This window comes from Frankliniella occidentalis, unplaced genomic scaffold, assembly GCF_000697945.3.
Source record: "Frankliniella occidentalis isolate FOCC.00 unplaced genomic scaffold, Focc_3.1 Scaffold365, whole genome shotgun sequence".
In the NCBI taxonomy this organism is placed as follows: Eukaryota; Metazoa; Arthropoda; class Insecta; order Thysanoptera; family Thripidae; genus Frankliniella; species Frankliniella occidentalis.
In genome coordinates, this window is record NW_026267488.1 from 197,018 (window position 1) to 215,819 (window position 18,802).

The 18,802-nt window shown below is 46.2% G+C and overlaps 1 protein-coding gene across 7 annotated transcripts in view; it reads left to right on the top strand.

Annotated features, from left to right (window-relative positions):
• Window positions 1-14,629, top strand: part of LOC113212434 (RNA-binding protein 24) — a gene marked incomplete at its 5' end in the record, with an annotated part of 63,776 nt that extends 49,147 nt beyond the window's left edge. The window contains 5 exon segments of one of the 7 annotated variants that reach the window (XM_052274265.1): window positions 1,847-1,907; window positions 6,872-7,092; window positions 8,879-8,953; window positions 9,859-9,897; window positions 10,543-14,629. In XM_052274265.1, coding sequence (XP_052130225.1) covers window positions 1,847-1,907; window positions 6,872-7,092; window positions 8,879-8,953; window positions 9,859-9,897; window positions 10,543-10,700 — 554 coding nt within the window. 7 annotated transcript variants of the gene reach the window in all.
• Window positions 14,630-18,802: the final 4,173 nt, after the last annotated feature.

The window sequence follows — 18,802 nt, forward strand, 5'->3', positions numbered from 1 at the left end:
AGAAGGGGAGGGGGAGGCTGATAAACTTAGGGCCGGGGTCACTTTCTCGCCCGGCCCGAGGAGTTTGATCATTAGGAAACTTACACGCGGCCTTCGCCTGGCCGCCGGCCCGCCGGCCTGGACCGTTGGCCCGTGCCGCCGCCGTCGTCATCCGCGCCGAGTTCTGGGAGAGGAGGCTGGAGGCGCGGCCTGGGAGAAAAGTTCCGCCAGCAGCGGGCTGTATGAAGGGCGGAGGGGACGGGGTAAGTCCTCTGCGCCTATGAAAGCCAGTTCTTGTAGCACGAAATGCACCTGCTGCTGCAGAACTCGATTTTCCTGGGTCCTCAGCGCGGAAGTTGGCCTACCTGCCAGGCGGATGGTGGCCTACCTCTCGGGTGGATGGTTGGATGGTACCCACCTGGTTGCCGCCGCCGGTACGGTACCCCGACTACCTGGTGGCCGCGGGCGGCGCGCCCGCTCACGCGCGCTGTTGTTGTATCGGCGCTGCCCTGTAAAGCCCTGCAACAGCCCCGGAGCCCAGCCAGCGGCACTTGTTGCAGCTGCGGCGCTCCCAGGAGGGAGGAGAGAAGGTTTGGGAAGAACAGACCTTGGTGGGGGGGGGGGGAGAGTTGGGGAACCGAAAAAGTGTGGAGCCCCCACGGCAGAGAGAGCGTGAGGGGGGAGGGAGGGCAGAAACTGGTTCTGGGAAGAGCGCGGCTGTGTACGTCGCTTTAATGTTTGTCGACGCAAATTGCAGCGCGCGCGTGTCGTTTATTTAAGAAAAACGAGTACACGGCGGTGCGGTGATGCGCGTGAGGGTGGCCGGAGAGCACACCATGCGGTGGTGCATCATCCGCTACTCAGCGTGTCATGAGTCACGATGTGGAATTATCTATATTCGCCATAATCGTTTCCTAGGTTTACTTTTCCCCGCGCTTTATCTCTTTTCATCGCTCCATTTTTTTTTCTCCTGGCGCGTGCCAAAACATTCATGTCGACCATCTCTCTCTCTCTTTTGTGGTGGTATAAATGTGTGGGTGCACAAAAACAACAAAAATGCAACATTCGCCAGAAGGGGTAGGAGGAAGAGAGGAGTTGGGGAGTACAAACAATAATAGTAACGTGATTATCGGTGCGGCATTGTTTCGCCACGCGAGGGGCCGGGGCGCGGCTGGGCGCTAGTCTGCTGCTATGGCTGCACCGCCGCTCTGCATTGGCCGCCGATATGCAGAGAGGCCGCCTTTAATTAGAGGTCACGTCGGCCAATACTGGGCCGAGCCCAGTATAGCCGGGCGCTATCGTGTAATGGACAGGTTTGTAGACTGGGTGGGCGCGGGCAGGCGGGCGGCTCGCTCGATATGCAATGTCGAACTGGAGTGTTTTCGTCATTCTCTCTCCGTCTCTTTCTTTCTCTCTTTCTATTCCCGTTCACTCCATTCTTCCTCATGGCTCCTGACATCCCCTGCGGGCATCTAGCGGCGGGCGAGTAGGGTGGTTGGTTCAAGGGGTGAGTGGGGGGGGGAGGGGGAGCCTTGGAAAAGTTTTGCCCTAATAGCTCTCCACGCTTTATCCTAATGCTGCTTGCCGCTGCTGCCGCCGCCGCCCCTCAATTTTGCTCGGTGTGTTGAGTTCGCCGCTCCGCTGTTGTTTTTCGCTCGCTGAATTAATTATGACTGCCATGTTTTTCGACTCGATTACCGGCGGTTAGTCTAATTTCATCATTCTCCCTCACTCCCGCCCCGTTTACGACGGTGGTTGGGATTATTGCTTGCATATTTCCGGCGCAAACATCTTTTTTTGTTCGCCTTGTGTTTTACATTCTCTTTGCTCTTGTTTTACACCTTCCCTTTTCTGTGTGTTGTTGCAGGTTTCACGTTCCCCGGCATCAGAACGACCGGATACCCTTCAGTACTACCAAGCCAGTACGGGTGAGCTTTACTCGTAGCTAGTCCTAGTCGATGCAATTGTACATACACGTTTCCAGGCACCTGTACAAACAGCAATTGGTGTTGTGTTCACTCGAGGAGTGTATATTGAAGCGCCAGTGGCAGCGTACTCTAATTCTTTTTATTCCTTCCTTTTTTTCATTTTCTTCTTTTTCCCCCACATGAGTTTTAATTAACTGCCAGAAAAGCAAAAACTAAGCAGTGCCCCCACCCGAGAGCCAAGCCAATGTAGAGAGATGCGCTACACCAAAATTGTCTCAGTAAATACGTATTCGAGGGTCTACTGATACCGTTTAACGTTTATCCGTGTCAGAATCCGATTGAAGAGCGAGTTGATCATATCTTGAACATTTGCAAAGCGCGCTCGCACTGCCATCTTGCGGTGGCGTCTGGAACCAAACAGCGGCGCTACCCCCTAGCGCAGCCTCCGCCGTGTCGTCTCTGGTATGACTTCTTTGATTTGTCCCGCTTTCCGTTTGGTCTTCTCTCAGGCAGCAGGAGCGTACGGCTGGACCTTGCTCTCTGCGAAGTGAAAATTTGTTGCGCGTTGCTCAGTCAGTGTTTGTTTGCACACGGGTTGTTTTACTTCGGCCCGAGTGTCCACCATGTGGTGTAACGCGTACTCGGCATTTTTCAGGTTACAGTGCACTGCGCACTGCGCGGGGTATTCATGGGGCGCGGGTTTCTTTTGTCGCGGGCGTGTTGTGCAAAAGCGCTGCGGCCGGCCAGCCTCTGGCGAGCCTCACTAACGGTACTTTTGCCCTGTCATCTTATTTTCCGTGTCTCTTGGCTGCCATCCAGACATTCCGTCTCTGTCTCTCTTTCTCCTCTCACTCTCTCTCTCTCTCTCTCTCTCTCTCTCTCTCTCTCTCTCTCTCTCTCTCTCTTTCTGGGTGGCGGTGGCGTGTGCACTAGGGGGTGGCTTCTCTCTACCTTGGCTAGGACGGGTGGTCCATTTCTGTTATCGTGTAGACGTTAGAGCTAAGGTTTGGTTCACTGTACTTTCTCTTCTCTTCCCAAACAATCGCTGCATTAATTCTAGATGTAACTATATAACATCACACAGCAGGAAGCGTGCAGAAAGTGATTTTTTTTTTATTATTATATTATTATTATATTATCTTCAAATATTTATGGTTTATATATTTCCGAAATGAACCCCATGTATTCCTGTGTTCTTGTGGTGACGATTGGTCCTCTTTACAGATAAGATAAAGCATGAAGGCAAACCGGAAGGCAAAGCTCTGGAGGCCAACCCTCGGAGGTGAAACCCCTTGGGGAAGCCTGCAGGAGAGAGGAACACACGAGTATATCATGTAATGAACAGAGCAAGCTTGTGCGTGGGAGTGACGTGATGGTGGTTTTCTTTTCTTTGGAGTTTATTTTTATTAATTGTTTTCAATCATAACTTTTTATTTCTGTTAATTTTGTTTTGTTATCATTGAGTAATATTTAATTTTCATTGCACGGTGATGTTCGTTTGGTGTGATGGGATTTGCGGTAAATGGAAAGTGTATGGTTTTGCTGTAATACTGGATTGGTGTTGACCTTTCTCGCCACTAAGAGCTTGAGGCTATAGAGCAGAGCAGTGTTTTTATACACATTGAACTTAGTCAATCCGTCGTAGCAGGCATACGCGTTTTCAGAGAGGCGGTTAAATTGAATTTTTTGTATTTCTCATCAGTTGTTGTGTTGTGATGGAGAGTGGGGTGGGAAACAGGTATGTATTCATGCAAAACCACACCCTTCCAGTAGCATATACCGAAATCTATTGACAACATTTTCGGGCGGGCCATGCCAAATTTTAATTTTATGCCTTTAAGCGCTCGAGCACTGTAGCCCTGCTCCCTTTAGTATCGTTTTCTGTCGCACTTCCTCCTTTTCGTCCAAATGGCACCAATTAATCGCAGTGGTACTGTTTACGCCTAATATGTTTTTTTCCAAGTTTTCTTTTTTTCCTTTCTTGATTGAGGATTTGTTTTGTTTGTTTGGTAGTGGTGACAGGTGTTTCTGGTGTGCATATAAACTTACAGGGTGCATCAAGAGTGCGTGAGCGTTTCGTAGAGTAGGTAGTGTAAATTTTGATGTGTTCTCTTTGGCCTCTCAACCCGCGCGGACCCGAGTCGTCCTGGCCAGGGCCCGGCCCGACTCGTGATGCATCCTGTTGTAGATTCCGCTGCGTCGTACGACGTCGAAACGAAGCCTATCAGCCGTTTAGAGCTTCACTTGCCTTGTGCGAAGTCCCCTTTGCTGGTTTGCCATAACGCCTAAATATACCAAATAAGTCTCTCATTTTATGTTGTTGTTTTTTTTTAAACGAAGGAACGACATGTAGTAGTTTTATTTTTCTGAATTGATAGTATAAAATTTTAATAGAAGAGTTTACCGTTAACTGACTTATTGCATTCTTACTAACAGCGTACTCTCCTTGCCACTTTGCTAATGGCCTCGCGTGTAGCCCCTTACCCTCTCACCCCTTTTGACAACCCTCCTACGCACAACTCGAGGCGGAACTTCACACAAGGCTTGCCGTCGTTCAAGATGACGTAAACTCGTTTCAGGTGCAACACGGACTCTCGGATGGCCATCGATTGATTAATTGTTTTATGTCATGTTGGACGGCTGGCTTAAACAGTGCAGTCACGGCCTCGGCAATCGCTAGTGTATAGTACAACTCGCGTGTACTGTACATTTCTATCTGTACATATATAATTACGTGACTACATTCATGTCACGACTCTTCCACCTTCTGCACCTTCCTGTTTATGACCTTTGGCCTTGACTGAACTGTACATCTTTTTTGTGGACGATCCGTCCGTTGACTTTGAGTGTGGGAGTTTTGTGATGTGGATTTCTTTTCAATTTTTCTATCACTTCGTACATTTTTATTATTTTTTTTACATTTTGGCTACATAGATTGAGTGCCTCGAACCAAAAGTGTTCTGTGTTCTAGTTGTGTTTGTTTTCTATTTGATCAAGTTTTCCTGTTGTTGTTTTTTTCCTTGGGTGTGATTTACCGTTTTCCACTTTGGAGAGTGCTGTTGTATAATCACCCTTGTAAAAAGAGAGTGTGTGGTGTGTGCGTGGAGGTGCGCGCCTGTGTGGGTAGTTTTAGAGAGGGAGGGTCGGAGGCTGGTCAGTCGACGCACTTGCGTGCCCATAAAGAAAACGGAGTTCTTGTTTCAATCACAGCGATTAACTTAAATATCTGTGCTTAAATTGGCTTCACTTAAGTCCAGTGCACTCAAATGGTTTTTTTTTTTTTTGTTTTTTTTTTTTGCGAGCTCTGTACTTGAAACAGTCACGGTCAAATGGTAATGGTATACCTAATTCAAGCGCATTGGGATCAAAACATGAACTCCCTTTTCAGTTAGCATTTAATTATAATGTGAATCCAACCCGAAATCCCGTGCCCCTTCTGTATAAGCAGCTCACTCGAGCGCGCTCGCTCAACCCTCTTCCTTGCGCCACAGCGCGTCGCCGCAGCCGTTTTTATCCTGTATTGATGTGGCGCCCGCCACACCTGCTAGGTGGCCTGCTGGCCAGGAGGGCGGGGCGGGCGCGGCGTCCCTCCGCTCGCCACAAATAGACGGCTAGCTGTCGCCTCTCCTCCGCGTTGCGTCCTCGAGCGTCGTGGGGCGGCGCTATGCCAGTACTGTTTTTCTCTCCCTGCCTCCCTCTCCCCTCTCGCCCGTCCCTCCAAACCAACCCCTTTCTTTTCCTCTACTTTTCCTTTTTGACCGACAAAAATTTACTTTAACGTGCGCGACTTGTGTTAACAAAGTCATACAAATTCTGTACTAAGTGCGCGACTCGGCGTCGTAATTCTAAAAGTTGATTCCTTTTTGAGGCAATAATTAAAGTCTTGGCGCGTCTTGTTAAATGTCACGTGAAGCAGTGCATCCACTTTCAAACTGTGCAGGCCGCTCGCATCCTGTCGTTGACCAGAGAGAAGGTGACTCGCGTCGACCTGGGCTGGGACCGACCCGACCGCCGGGACGGGGACGGGGTGAAGCGAAAGGGAAAATAAGAGGAGGAACACGTAAAAAGGTCGACAGACGGAATTAGCCTCGTGCGACACGAGGACGCCACGGGACTCTGTCTAGCCTCGCGCAGGGCGTCGCTCCCCGCTGCGGACGCCCTTTCCGTGTTCACCGGGTCCTTAGCACACGCGTGGTCGCGCTGTTCTGCGTCGTCGTCTCTCCCACTCCTATTTTCTGTCCGCTTGATGTATCACTCCGCGCAGGAGGCCTCCTCTGCCGTCTGTAGTATATGGTTTTCTTAGCGTTATTGTTTGAGTCCCCCCTTTCTTCCCCTCTGCGCCACACCACACACTTCACTACCCACGACCACCCACAGTTGGTGTATAGGGAGAGAATCACTGTGAAAAGCATCTTTGTAAATTTACAGTAGTTTTCATAATTTTCATGAGCAAGTGACATTCGAAACGAACGCTGTCATTTACAAAAGGAAACTCTCAAATTTACAAACGTAGTCGTAAATGTAATAATATTGACTTGCCCTCTAAGAAGACCAAGTCGAATTATGTAGCGTTTTAAATTCTTTCTTAATATTACTATGCGAATTCGTAACTTGATCGACAGACACATTGAATTTAATTTTAATGTTCGTAACTTTATACTATAATACCTATCACAAAGAATTTTCCCAAAAAATTTTCACAGTGAATACATCTGCGACAAAAAATTGGTCTTCTGAACTCGGGGTGGCTGTCGTCTTTCACCCTCTGCCCCCCTCCCCCCTCTCTCTCTTTCTCTCTCTCCCACACAAGAAGACCGCCCCGCTCTCTCCCTCTCTCTCGCACTCTGGCTTCTCTCTATCCCCGGCGACGCAGGGGACCCCGCGCGGGTGCGTCCGCATGGCGGTCCTTCCACCCGTGCACTGACCGTTGCCTTACTGACGAGTGCCCCGTGTGTCTGTTGCAGCGTGCCCCCCAGCTACGTGTACCCGGCGCCCTACCTGTCGGCCGGCCCCGGAGTCGTGTCGCTGCCGCCGGCTCAGCTCTCGCACGCCGCCGCCGTCGCCGCCGCCGCCTCCCAGTTCTACGAGTACCAGAACGCGGCCGCGGCCGCCGCCGCCGCCGTCTCCTACCCCGGCCAGTACCCCTCGAGCTTCGAGGGCTACCCCTACACGAGCGCGGCCGCAGGTAAGGGTGGGTAACAAAGCAACTTCCTTCCTTGGCATGACGAACGCGTGAGAGAGTCGAGCAGAGAGTAAGCACGTTGTACTTGAGGCACATGTTGTGGTGTGGATGCTGAATGTGTGTGTGGTTGGGTGTGGTGTGTAAGCCGTCGACGCGATCCTGTACTATGCTGCAAATACAAAAAAAAAAGTGTAGCATGCCATCACTATATTACTGTGAAAAATATGTGTATCACGTATCTCTTTGCAATAATTTTCCCGCTTTAAGATTTTTATAGTATGTGTGAACTGAACGTCGAGGAATTCTAGATCGTGAAGTGTCTAAAGAATTTTGTAAATTTACAATTTAAACCCTGATGGATTTGAGGGATGGTTAGGGATGGGACCAACTTGGATGGGACGTCCTTAGGGCGCCCTAGGGAGACGATATCCTGATTTGTTTCAACATGGAACCCCTAAGGATATCCTGGGGATATCCTTGGCATAGGACTAGGGATATCCAAAGGACCGAAATGGGACACATGGGAATTCCTTCAGAATTTAGGGGAAAATTTAATTTATTTTAATGATTACAGCATGTCCCAACCTTCGGGAGCGCCCACCCTCGCGAATTCGCGCCGTCCTTTCATTTTAATCTCAGAATACCTTTATCTCTTACCTGGACTCGAACCTCTGACATCCGATTGGGATGCCGCAGCCTTATCCACTGGACCACGTGGACGATGTTACGAGGATAGGTCCGGATCCTAGCCTGTATCTACGCCTCTGTGTCATCCCTAACCCATCCATAATCCATCCCCTATCCATCCTTGGATCTTAAGTTATTTTTTTTTGTCCCGGGATCATCCCCATGCTATCCCTAATCCATTTTTGGATCTTAAGTCTACTTTTTCCATCTCTGTGTCATCCCTAAACTATCCTTAATCCATCCCCTATCCATCCTTGGATCTTAAGTTGTTGTTTTTTTGTCCCGGTATCATCCCCATGCTATCCCTAACCCATTTTTGGATCTTAAGTCTACTTTTTCCATTTCTGTGTCATCCCTAAACTATCCTTAATCCATCCCCGGATTCCAGTCTCTATATTCGCTACTTTATCATCCCCAATCACCGTAATCTATCCCGAACATATGTCTATTTATGTAATATTCGAGAAATGAATCTGATTCACATCCCCATGCAATCCCTTTTTCTCCTCATTACATGCAACTATTGACGCATGTGTGCCTAGATATTCCTTATATCTCTCTGTCCTTATGGATTCCCTCTATCTTCATGTGTCCCTAGGGATTCCCTCTATATTCATGTGTCCTTAGGGATGCTAGGGGGACAGAATTAGGAAAGGATAGACCGAAAGTCTAGTGGGACCCCGGTGGATCCCTAGGGATGGTACAGGGATGACAAATCCCTAAGGATTTGAGAGGGACATCGATGGAAAGGAGGCCCTAAAGGTGGCCTCTTTAGGGACCCCTTGGGGAATGCACAGAGATGGTTCTAGGACAAGAAGCCCTTAGGACTCCTCAGGGATGGCGTTTCCTTGAACATCCTTGAGGATAAGGAAACCCTAGGGACTTGCGTAGGGCGTCACAAATACGGGAAGGACTCCCCAGGGATTCCATAATGACTCCCTAGGGATTTTGATGGATCCAAAGTAGTCCCAAGGGGTTCCTACCTCACATCCCTCCTCCATCCCCAAATCCATCAGGGAAAATCGTAACTTTACAACATTTACCATGGAAAGTTTTTACGTAAAACCTACAGATATTTTTCACAGTGTACCGGGTGTTTCAGTACACGCGCCGGAGTACTGCGGGTTTACCTACTCACTTCGGCCGAGAGGCGCCGTGATGCCTGCTGCCCAAACGAGTACGTGAGGCCCGTGTTACACGCATTCGGGTGATGGAATGTCACACACTGTGTGTTTGTAGCATAGCATTGGCTTGCGCCATATCGTTGTGGCTGGAGGGTGCAAGAGGAGGAAGGTTGTTTATTTTTGTCATGGGTCATGTTTAACACATTATACCCATTGTTTCAACCCTCACCTTTCCTCACTCCAGCCAGTGTTTTGTGGTTGATATTTTTTGTGGTTATTTTGATCGCTGAGGACAGTGTGGCTGTGTCCTTCAGTTTGTTTCTTTGTTTTTTAAAAGTTCAACACTTAAATGTCCTTAATGTAGGTGGCTGATTAGCCTCTTTCTTTCATTTTCGTAGTCATACTGTACCGACTGTACCGCATGCGCGTGTTGTCGTCTTGTTTGCTCGGGGTCGTAAGGCTTGACTTAACTAACCGCTGGGCCACTATTGGCCCAAGGTTTTTGGGCCCCCCTGGTCAAAGACTTCACGCCTGCTTGTGCTCGTACACCACGTACACTAGATCTACGAAAGTGATGAGAAGCCCATCAGCGGCCTAGTATTAGGGATGCATAGTTCTAAAGCACAAGTCTCTCTTCTTGTTGCTAAGTTGTTGCTTTTCCTGATTGAACTCTGCCATTGTGTGTTTGTGTGTGTTTCAAATATTCCTTTCTGACTACCTTGCACGAGACTCCATTGTAGTTCAACTATATGGTTCATACTTTCTAGCTATTTCTTTAAGTCCCATGTGACAATAAACTTCTGCCTATGGCCATACAAAAAAAATTCAGTTGTCATTTTTCTGCAAGTCAAGCTGCAAATAGAAAGAATTTTAAGGGTTAAAACTACTAACAAATATGAACACACTATTTATCTGCAAAAGCCTTGATGGGGACGTTTTTTTCTTTGTTGTTGGGCAGATTTGTCACTGGCTGCGGAATACTTGTCGTGGAAAACAGGTGGGTCATATATTAGTACATGCACTCTTTAGACTGCTTTGGGACAAAAAATAATATTAATAAGCGGTGTGAACTTAATTTTTAAACAAAAAGAAAAGAATAAAATACATTTATTTTTTCTTGTTCCCTTTCTACCTTCCAAGCATGAAGTGTTCAGTATCTTTCACTTATTTGTGTGCTGCTCTGTGTGTTAAAGTATGTGTGGTAATTAGTCACATTTTAAACATGTGTGGTACTTCTCATACTAAGGCCCTCCTACTGAGGTGTTATATTATTTTCTGGTTGGTAATATCTTAGTCAATGATGCTGGCTGGAAATCATACCACTGTTTGTTTTCACAAAATATTAATCACAATGCAAAAACTGAAGTCAATGGGATGAATGGTTTCAATGTGAAGTGTGCTAGCTTTGCCATGGAAGGACTGTCTTGTTACCATTTTAGCACAAGAGGGGTTGTTAAATTATTGAATCATACGGGGCATTCAGGGGGAACCTGTTCGAGCTCGCTTCCAAAATGTTGCTTATTGTATTTGCAAATGCGATACATGTCGGTGTTGGTCCCTCTGACCTTTGAAAGAAGCAGCCCTTTGGAAGCTCGACTCCCCCGCAGCGACGGCCGTGCCTAACGTTCTCCCTGTGTTGCAGGTGCCGCAGCGGCTAGCTACATGACGCCCTACACCTACGCCACCCTCCCCCAGTCCGCTTCGGGCCTGCCCTCGGCCGCCAGCGCCAGCGCCTTCTCCGGCCTGTCGCCCTACCAGTCGGCGGCCGGCGCATCGCTACAGGAGGCGCGCCTGCAGTAGTACCGGGACCAGCTCCATGGGCCTTCCCTACCCAGTTAGATTAATTCTAGCGGGGCCTTGTGGGGCGCGGCCAGCGCGACCAGCCGTCCGGGAGGACACCCTGGGCTGAGCGCCAGCCCGACCACGGGCCCCATATCAAATTCATATATTTGCTCACACGCTCTACCAAATTTATAATACCAAAGTGTTGAAGTGCCCTATTACTTTCTCGCTTGACGCTGAGATGGGATAGTGGCATCCCCATTCGGAGACCTTATGTGGTGTTACGATAATGTGGTAAAGCAAAGTCTGGGTCTCGCAGAGGTATGTCCCCTAACTCCCTCCTGGCGGCATTGTTTCTTTGTTGATTACATAAATTTTATCTCTCATATTGTGCTGTGCAAGTTGTTAGTTAGGAACACACGCCAGGAGGGTTGTAGGCACTTTGATTCTGGAGTTAACAGGAGTATTTCAATCTTTACATGAGATTTTGCAGTAGGTGACTGTCCTTGATAGAAGGCATATGTTATTTTAATGATTTTATGACTATTTATGATGTGGAGAATCTCATTGTAAAGGTTGTATTTAAAATAAGTTATTATTATTTTAGGCTTTGTCAGGGCGGTCTTTTAATCAGTAAGTGCATACACTACCATAAGAAACTTTTATTCCGTTGATGTCTTTTAATTGGGGTTATTATATATAATGTATATATCTATATATATCAGCTTCACCTCTTGAAGTATAACTGTTTATGCCTTTATTCTGTCTGTGTTATCAGATGGCTTGCCTGCTGATTATGAATTCTGCCAATACTATCATCAAGGTGGTAACATGTTGATGTTGAGTGATTCTGTTTTGTGTCCATCTCCACTTGTGGTGTGAAAGTGATTGAATGAATTGATAACTCAATTGAAATACTTTTATTGGGATTATTCCTCCCTAATGCTCAGAATCAAAGAAAATAGTACTTCAAGCGTTTTTTTACAGTCTGTTGATGCAGCTGTTGTTAGGAGTTGTTGTTGATATATGTGTTATCTAGTCTGTTGTAGAGTGTGGTCGGAAGGAGCATGGGGTTGTATATGATTGCCTTCTTGATTCACTAATCAGACATTAGAATGGAAGTACTTAGCGCGTGTTTGATTGTTGAGAGAGCCACCCCTAAGAGTGGAGAAGCATTACTGTTATTCATCGACCTCCCTAAACTGTTATATATGTATATGAGTACTCTATGTTTCCCCTATTTGACCAATGGCTTGTAGAATTGCTTATTATTGAGACATATTGGTACAAATTTTACTTGTAGTGGTATTGGCAAAAAAAAAGTGTTCAAGATATTTTGCGGCAACTCGGATAAATATTCTCTTAGCTGCATCTAGTGATACATTTCAATTCTATTTTATACCAATTTAAAACGCCAACTAGAGCCCTTCTGAGTCTTTGTTTCGTATAATTTGTTTTTATGATTTATAGTTACAATTTTGTGAACTCTAGTCCAAGCAAAATACCAAAATGGTCATAGATAATGTAAGATCTATATGTCATTTTAGTTTAACATAATGTAATGTTGATATTATTGTTGCAATTCAGTTTACCTGAATGAGTGATAAGTTTAGGCAAACTCAATTTTCATTTTAAAGGTATATGGAATACATAGCAAACTGTCCCTTAAACCGCAGATAATTCAACTAGTTCTTGTTCTTTTTCTCTTCTTGAAAGTGCATTGGTGATAGTACATACAGAAAGCGGAATCGTTCTCATGCTATATTCCCAGTGATGAGACCTCAGCAGTACCTTTCAACTGCTTCTATGCCCTTGCTCTTACCATTCTCCCCATTTGTAGGTCCCATTTTGGTATGGCGAATGTAAATTTAATGTAGGATTCATTCTGTTAGATGTATGTAAATTATTTTTAAAAAGTCAAATGTAGACACTTAGTAATAGGTTGTAATTTAAAGACAATCTAATCAACATTTAACTTTTGATTACAAGAGAACTATTAGTGTTATAAAATTTCTCAAGCCCATATCACAGTAGAAGACTAATATTTATCATTCTCTTGTACATAGCCAATAGCATATTTTCGTATGCTCAATTATAGAAAGAGGAAAAAAATAAATTTCATGTCGTTTGCCATTGATGCTATATGACAATATTTCTCCTTTCTAGCTGAGTTTCTTACTGGAAAAACATATGTGACAGTTGTAACTTAAAATCCTTTACATTGGTGTTAATATCAAGATATTCTCAATAGTGTAGTCATTGCATTTCAAACTGAAATAGCTTTTACTAAACTTGTTTCTCAACCTTGGCAAAAAACATCTTCTTTAAGAAGATAGACGTAAAGAAGCATTCATTCAGATATGCATCTGTTCTGAAAAATACATTAGTCGAGGCTTTCTTTAGGTAAATTTTAAATGTCTGGGATGAACATGGGTAACTTTGTTCTTCATTTACAATTTGTCGTTGGAAGTGGCTGATCTCACGGCGGACGCTAATTTGCAATGCCTGCGCAAATCATATTTTCTTAAAATTTCCTGCATATCATTGCAGGTTGTCAGGTATACTTAAGTAGCAGTAGCAATCATTCTAAAGTGTCTCTAAGTGTTACTGTAGTTGAACATCACTTGTCTTGTTTATGGTTTACATCATGAATATTTTTGGTTACATACAAACGTATATATCGATCTATATATTTAATATAGATATATACATATATCTATTGTCAGATCCTTTTTTGTGCAATAAATCAAATTTAAACAGCAGTTGCACTCAAATTATTGTCTGTTCTTGCATGACTTCTCTAAAAAAAAATGTGTTGCAAACTTTCTAGAGTCCGTTGTCTCCCACTGTTCCCCTTCTGGTCATTGTACGTCACAATATGTCAAAAACTATCTTTCAGTTTTGCTGCTGGTCATTTAAATTTTTGTTTAAATTCTGTTACAGCACATACACTAAATTTTGTAGAGCTTGACTCATTGTGACTGGGTTTTTCACTTTTTATATTTTTTCACAGAATAAGTGTACCACTTACTTGGACCATGTTGTAATTGTATTGCCTTAGCAAACATAGTATATTTTATCATTGATACTGTATGCACATATTTTTCAGTGCACCAATATAAATCTGAAAAATCCGTCCAACTCTCTGAGTCGTGTGAATTTAATAATAAATGAGGTCATGATTATAGGTGTCTGTACAGCACTGTTTTTAGAGCATTGGTCTTATGAACTGAAATATTCCTCTAATTGGTGTCTAGATATTACGATTCCACACTTAGCTACATGGTAATTCTCATTCTGCACTTTTAAAATTATATTCTGTTATTGAGTTCCTCTCTTCAAAGCTCCTCTAGTGTTTAACTTATCATTAGTCATGTTTGGTTGGAGTATCTTATGTAATATCATCAATGTGCACATTTGTTTCTTGTTGGACTATACCCTTGTTATTGTGTGTACTCCAATGTACATAATGTTCTGCGGTTTATGGTTTAGATAAAATACTTAAAAGTTCGTTAAGATACTCCACCAACCTAATGTACTAGTTCTTTTCTTACTAGCTATTATTGCTAATTGCCATTGAAATACTAAATGCTGCAATAAGCAATCACAGCAATCATGGTTGTGTATAACAAGTATTGTTTTCTTCTTTTGACCTATGTCAGTGATTTTCTTAATTGGGATATCACAAAAAAAATTGTTCAATTTTTGTATAGATCTTTTCAAACTAGATCTTTTCTTTTTCTATAATGTTATTTAAATACTTAAATTATCATATATCAATTATAAGAAAGGCCATTCTGAACACCTTCTCTTCTCCTGCTTGAATGCAGAGGACTATGGGAGTGTGTACAGGCTTGGCTGCACTAGTTTAGAAATTTCACATTTGTGAAATTTGTTGTAGATAGCAAATTAAATAAAATATTCAATAATAAAAAATAAAAAAATAAGGTTGTTATTTTCATAATTCCTTACAATGCCCTCAAGAAAGATAAAACAGACTGGTGATGTCAGAACGCATCATGTCTCCCCAGTTGGCATAGTAGAACCTGACCAACTATGTACTTGCTTCAGATGGCAGGAGTACAATGGGTTGCCTTCTCACCCGGCGGCGTAACCCCTGATACAAGGTTCTAGTCTAGCTCAGCTATAACAATCCAGTGATTCAAAATTTTGATAAGAGGAAAGAGAGTGAGACCTTGAGTGGTAGTCTCTCTAAACTTAGTATTTGTCGATATTTTTCTGAGCAAATCAAATTTGGTGTGTTTTGAACAAAATTGTCGGGTCTTGATTTTGATGTGGATTTACAGGCGAAAGTGAGGGATCGGACCGGTCGAAATCCCCTCTAGGTTCAGTTTCCTCAGGAGCAAGAGATTGAAGAGTTGGGAAGAGTACGATGGGTTGCCTGGGCACCAGGCGGCTGCGGGCAAGATACAAGTTTGTTACTCGACAGGAAAACTGACCAAGGCACACAATATATTACGCTGTTCTCAGCTAACTTCTGACTGACAATCTAGGGCATTTTCATCTTTTACATTTTCCCTTTAAACCCTTATTCGAAAAAAATCATTTTAATGTCAATACGTTGCATGTGGCCGTGCATTCCAGGTGCTGGACAAACCAGCAAAGCTTGACATATTGTGGTCGCTCCACCCTAAATGTGTTAAGAATCAAATATTTGTCAATATTGTTGTGGGCATGGCTTGCGTCTGGGCCGTGGGCTGGGACCGCAATCCGTTGGACACAGCTGCAAACTGAACAAAAGCGTTAGCGGGTCCAAATGACTGCTGTGAGACCTCCACGCTGACACCGTGGACCCGATATTAACAGTCGTCCCCTGACGTGCTGCTTTTGTGACAAAGTGCCCCGCTGTCCGACCAAGACCGAGCAGGCCCACACGGGAAAAATATCTTCAGTCTTTGTCGGAAAATAAGCATTACCCAGTGCGAAACGTTATCGGAACGACATCGAAAAGTAAAAATTGTCATTACGACATCCTTCCGACATGGTCTCTCATACTGTCCTTCCACAATGCATAGTTTCGGTTTTCCTGTTTGTTTTGTTTTTGGTTCCAAAAAAATAAAATAAAACTCTCAGTGTATTGTTCTGAGCTTGTACGTCTCAGAGCTAAAAAAAACTGCCGCAGAGTTCTTGTCCCGGGAAACTACGTTTTGAACAGTACGACGTCCTCCCCCCCCTTTTTTTGTCTTCTTTTCGGCTGCCCCATTTCCTTGACACGACTTTTTAGCTAAAGCGAGATAAACTGTCACAGCAAGACCAAAATTAGTCGGACGGGGCGGAGCAAGGATTATATCAGCTCGGGGCGGGGTGGGGCGGGGCCCGCACACCACTTACAGGTGCCTAATGATGCAGGTCGGGTGGTGCGGCGGGTCCTTAGAGCGGCCTTGGCCGGCCTTGGACTCGCTCTAGTCCGGCGTGGCGCCTCCTGTGGGTAACTGGCCGGTGTCCCTCTGGCGTCTCCGACATCCACCTTATCAGGACGCTTCAGACCCGGTGCGCGGCTGCACCTGCACGTCAAGGGCCGTTGTGACGTACAGAGCGCTTGATTATGTTTTCAGCAAACGATGCTCTTATTTTTTTCGCGGTCGGCCTACATTATTGTTATTCAATTCATGTGACGTCACATTCTTCCACTTGGTGAAAACTGTCACATTCTTTTGAATGCGACACCGTCACATAATTTCTTTTGTGACTGTAGAATTTACCATAAAACTTGACACGGTTGTGAGTCACGTTGAAACAAATGTGACAATTGTTGTGTGTTTTTTTTGTTTTTTTTTTCATTTTTGCTAATGTGACGTCACATGATGAATTGAATAACAGTGTACGTATTCGACGTGTGATCGGGGAGAAGTGGCTGGTGCGCGACGAACAGCGGATGCAAAGAAGATGATGGCTCGTGGACCTTTATGACCCCGCCACACCCCGGTTAGGTGCCTACCCCGCCCCGCCCCGCCCCGCCACACCCTTTCCATGGATATAGCCGGACGCACGGAGCCGGGCTACGGTCCGGGACGACGTGCAGCGTAAGGCGAAGGCCAGGAGAGCACCGCCTGCAGTCTTTTATAAGACCGCTTCGATCCGCTCGCGACTACAAATCAAATCAAAACTACGCGCTGCTGGTACATTATATGGAGACGGCGGTCGCAGGGCCTTGGTCCGTCCGCCTCGACCCCGCCGCGTTCAGTAGTGCCGCCGCCCGGCTTTGCCAAAATGAAAATTATTGGCGAAAGAGCGATTGGCAAGGCGATCCGCCCGCGCCCTGGCCTACCCTCCGGCGGGGCGCTCGGCGCGGCGCGCCCTGACCTCAGCACATCGTTAATGCTTCGTTCCGGTCCGGCCGGCCCGGCCCGCCAGCCCCGAATTGTGTTGCGGGCCATGTAAGCCTTCCTCTGGGAGGCAAATGAGTCGCGAGTGCAGGGCGTGGTACAGAGGAAGTGTGGCCGTGGCATTTGGTGGTGATCACAGGGCTGTCCGTCCAACAGGCGGACATGCCTTTGCCCCGGACCGGACCACTATACACGACTCGACACTCGACGATACACTGGAAATCCAAGTGTACGAATGTCGCACACCTGCAGGTGGAGTGAAAATGTTCACACTGGCAGGTTTGTGAATGATCATTTACACACTTTGGGCGGGTAAATGACTATCTGTTCAAGTGAACGAACCTCTATTAGCTCACTTTCAAGTGTGTGAGTAGTTTGTCGCACACCCGTAGACGTGTAATTTTTTTTCACTCTCTTGAGATGAATGACATTTTTGTATACATAGATTTCCAGTGTACATACCACACCAAAGAAAAGAAAAAGAGAGTTAAAGACCGTATTTATCGGGGTAGGTGGCGAATTTCGATTACAATCAGCCAAGAAAATATTTTTCTATGATTTCTGCATCCTCTGCCAGTAGTCCGCACATACCACTGACATCCACGTCGCACAGTAGTGTGGCGGTTCAGCGTACTGCGTGTGCACACAATGCTGCGACGGTAACGTTCCTCCGCGCGTTCCTCGTTCCGCATGGAACAATGCCGCATACAAATCCATAGCGGCACGCCCGACCTCGATGCTCGCAACACGAATATTTCGGATATTATTAGGTCGGCTTTTTGCTGCTCTCCGTGCGGTCCGCCCATCCCCATATTCCGCGCCCCCAAGGCTGCCCGTCTCTGAGGTTCTCAGTTGACCCCGTATTTGAATTGCGATCCCGTGCGAGTCTCGCGCGCAACCCTCCCCTTCGGAATTGTGAGCAAAGCGGAGCACGATACAGCCGCCCCGGAAATTCTCGATGGCGTTGGTCAGCTAACTCATCCCACCGACGACGTCCCCCTCCTCCCGACCCCTGAGCTCGAGTTTTACTTTTTTCCCCCTTAACATTTTCTTGTTTCGTGCGTCCATCCCCGCCTTGTCCCCCTCCCGCCCCAACCCCCCACCCCTCGCAGAGTGACCAAGGCCGCCCGGGCCTGGTCGGCAAGTCCACCTCCCGAGATGTAACATGTGAGGGGCGGGGAGGGGAGGGGGTCCACAATAAAACCAGTTCGCGGGCCAGGAGGGGCCAAGAGGCCCACTCACTCACTCACTCCAGCAGGCCGGGCGGCCGGGCCCCAATGCGTCCTGGAGACGCCTCTCCAGCCCACAGCTCCAAGAGCATCCAGCATCCATCCGCGCGCGCGGTGCTCCTGCTGAAAACGTCTCTCCAGGAAGCGTCGCGAAAAGGATGGCACGGCAGACTCTCTGTAGTTGATAAGAGAAACAATAGAAAAGTACAATTGAAAAACAACAAATGGAAGGGTGAGGGGCTTATTGGGCCAGTTGTGCGCCGCGTGAGTTCCCTCAGGGCATCTTCAGCATATTTCTTTTTTTTTTTTGTTATTTTTAGGAGTGGTGGCTGCGGCTTCGCTTTCTTGCGTCATGCACACATGATGCATTGCAGTGCAGTGGGAGGAGGGGCTTTTAAACACATCCAGAACACATCTATCCTACTTACCGACAAATACGTATTCCGCTTCCACTGGGCGCACGTGATGCAACGAGCTCACCCAGAGAGCGAAAGAGAGCGAGCGAGAGAGAGCGAGCGAGAGAGAGAGAGAGAGAGAGAGAGAG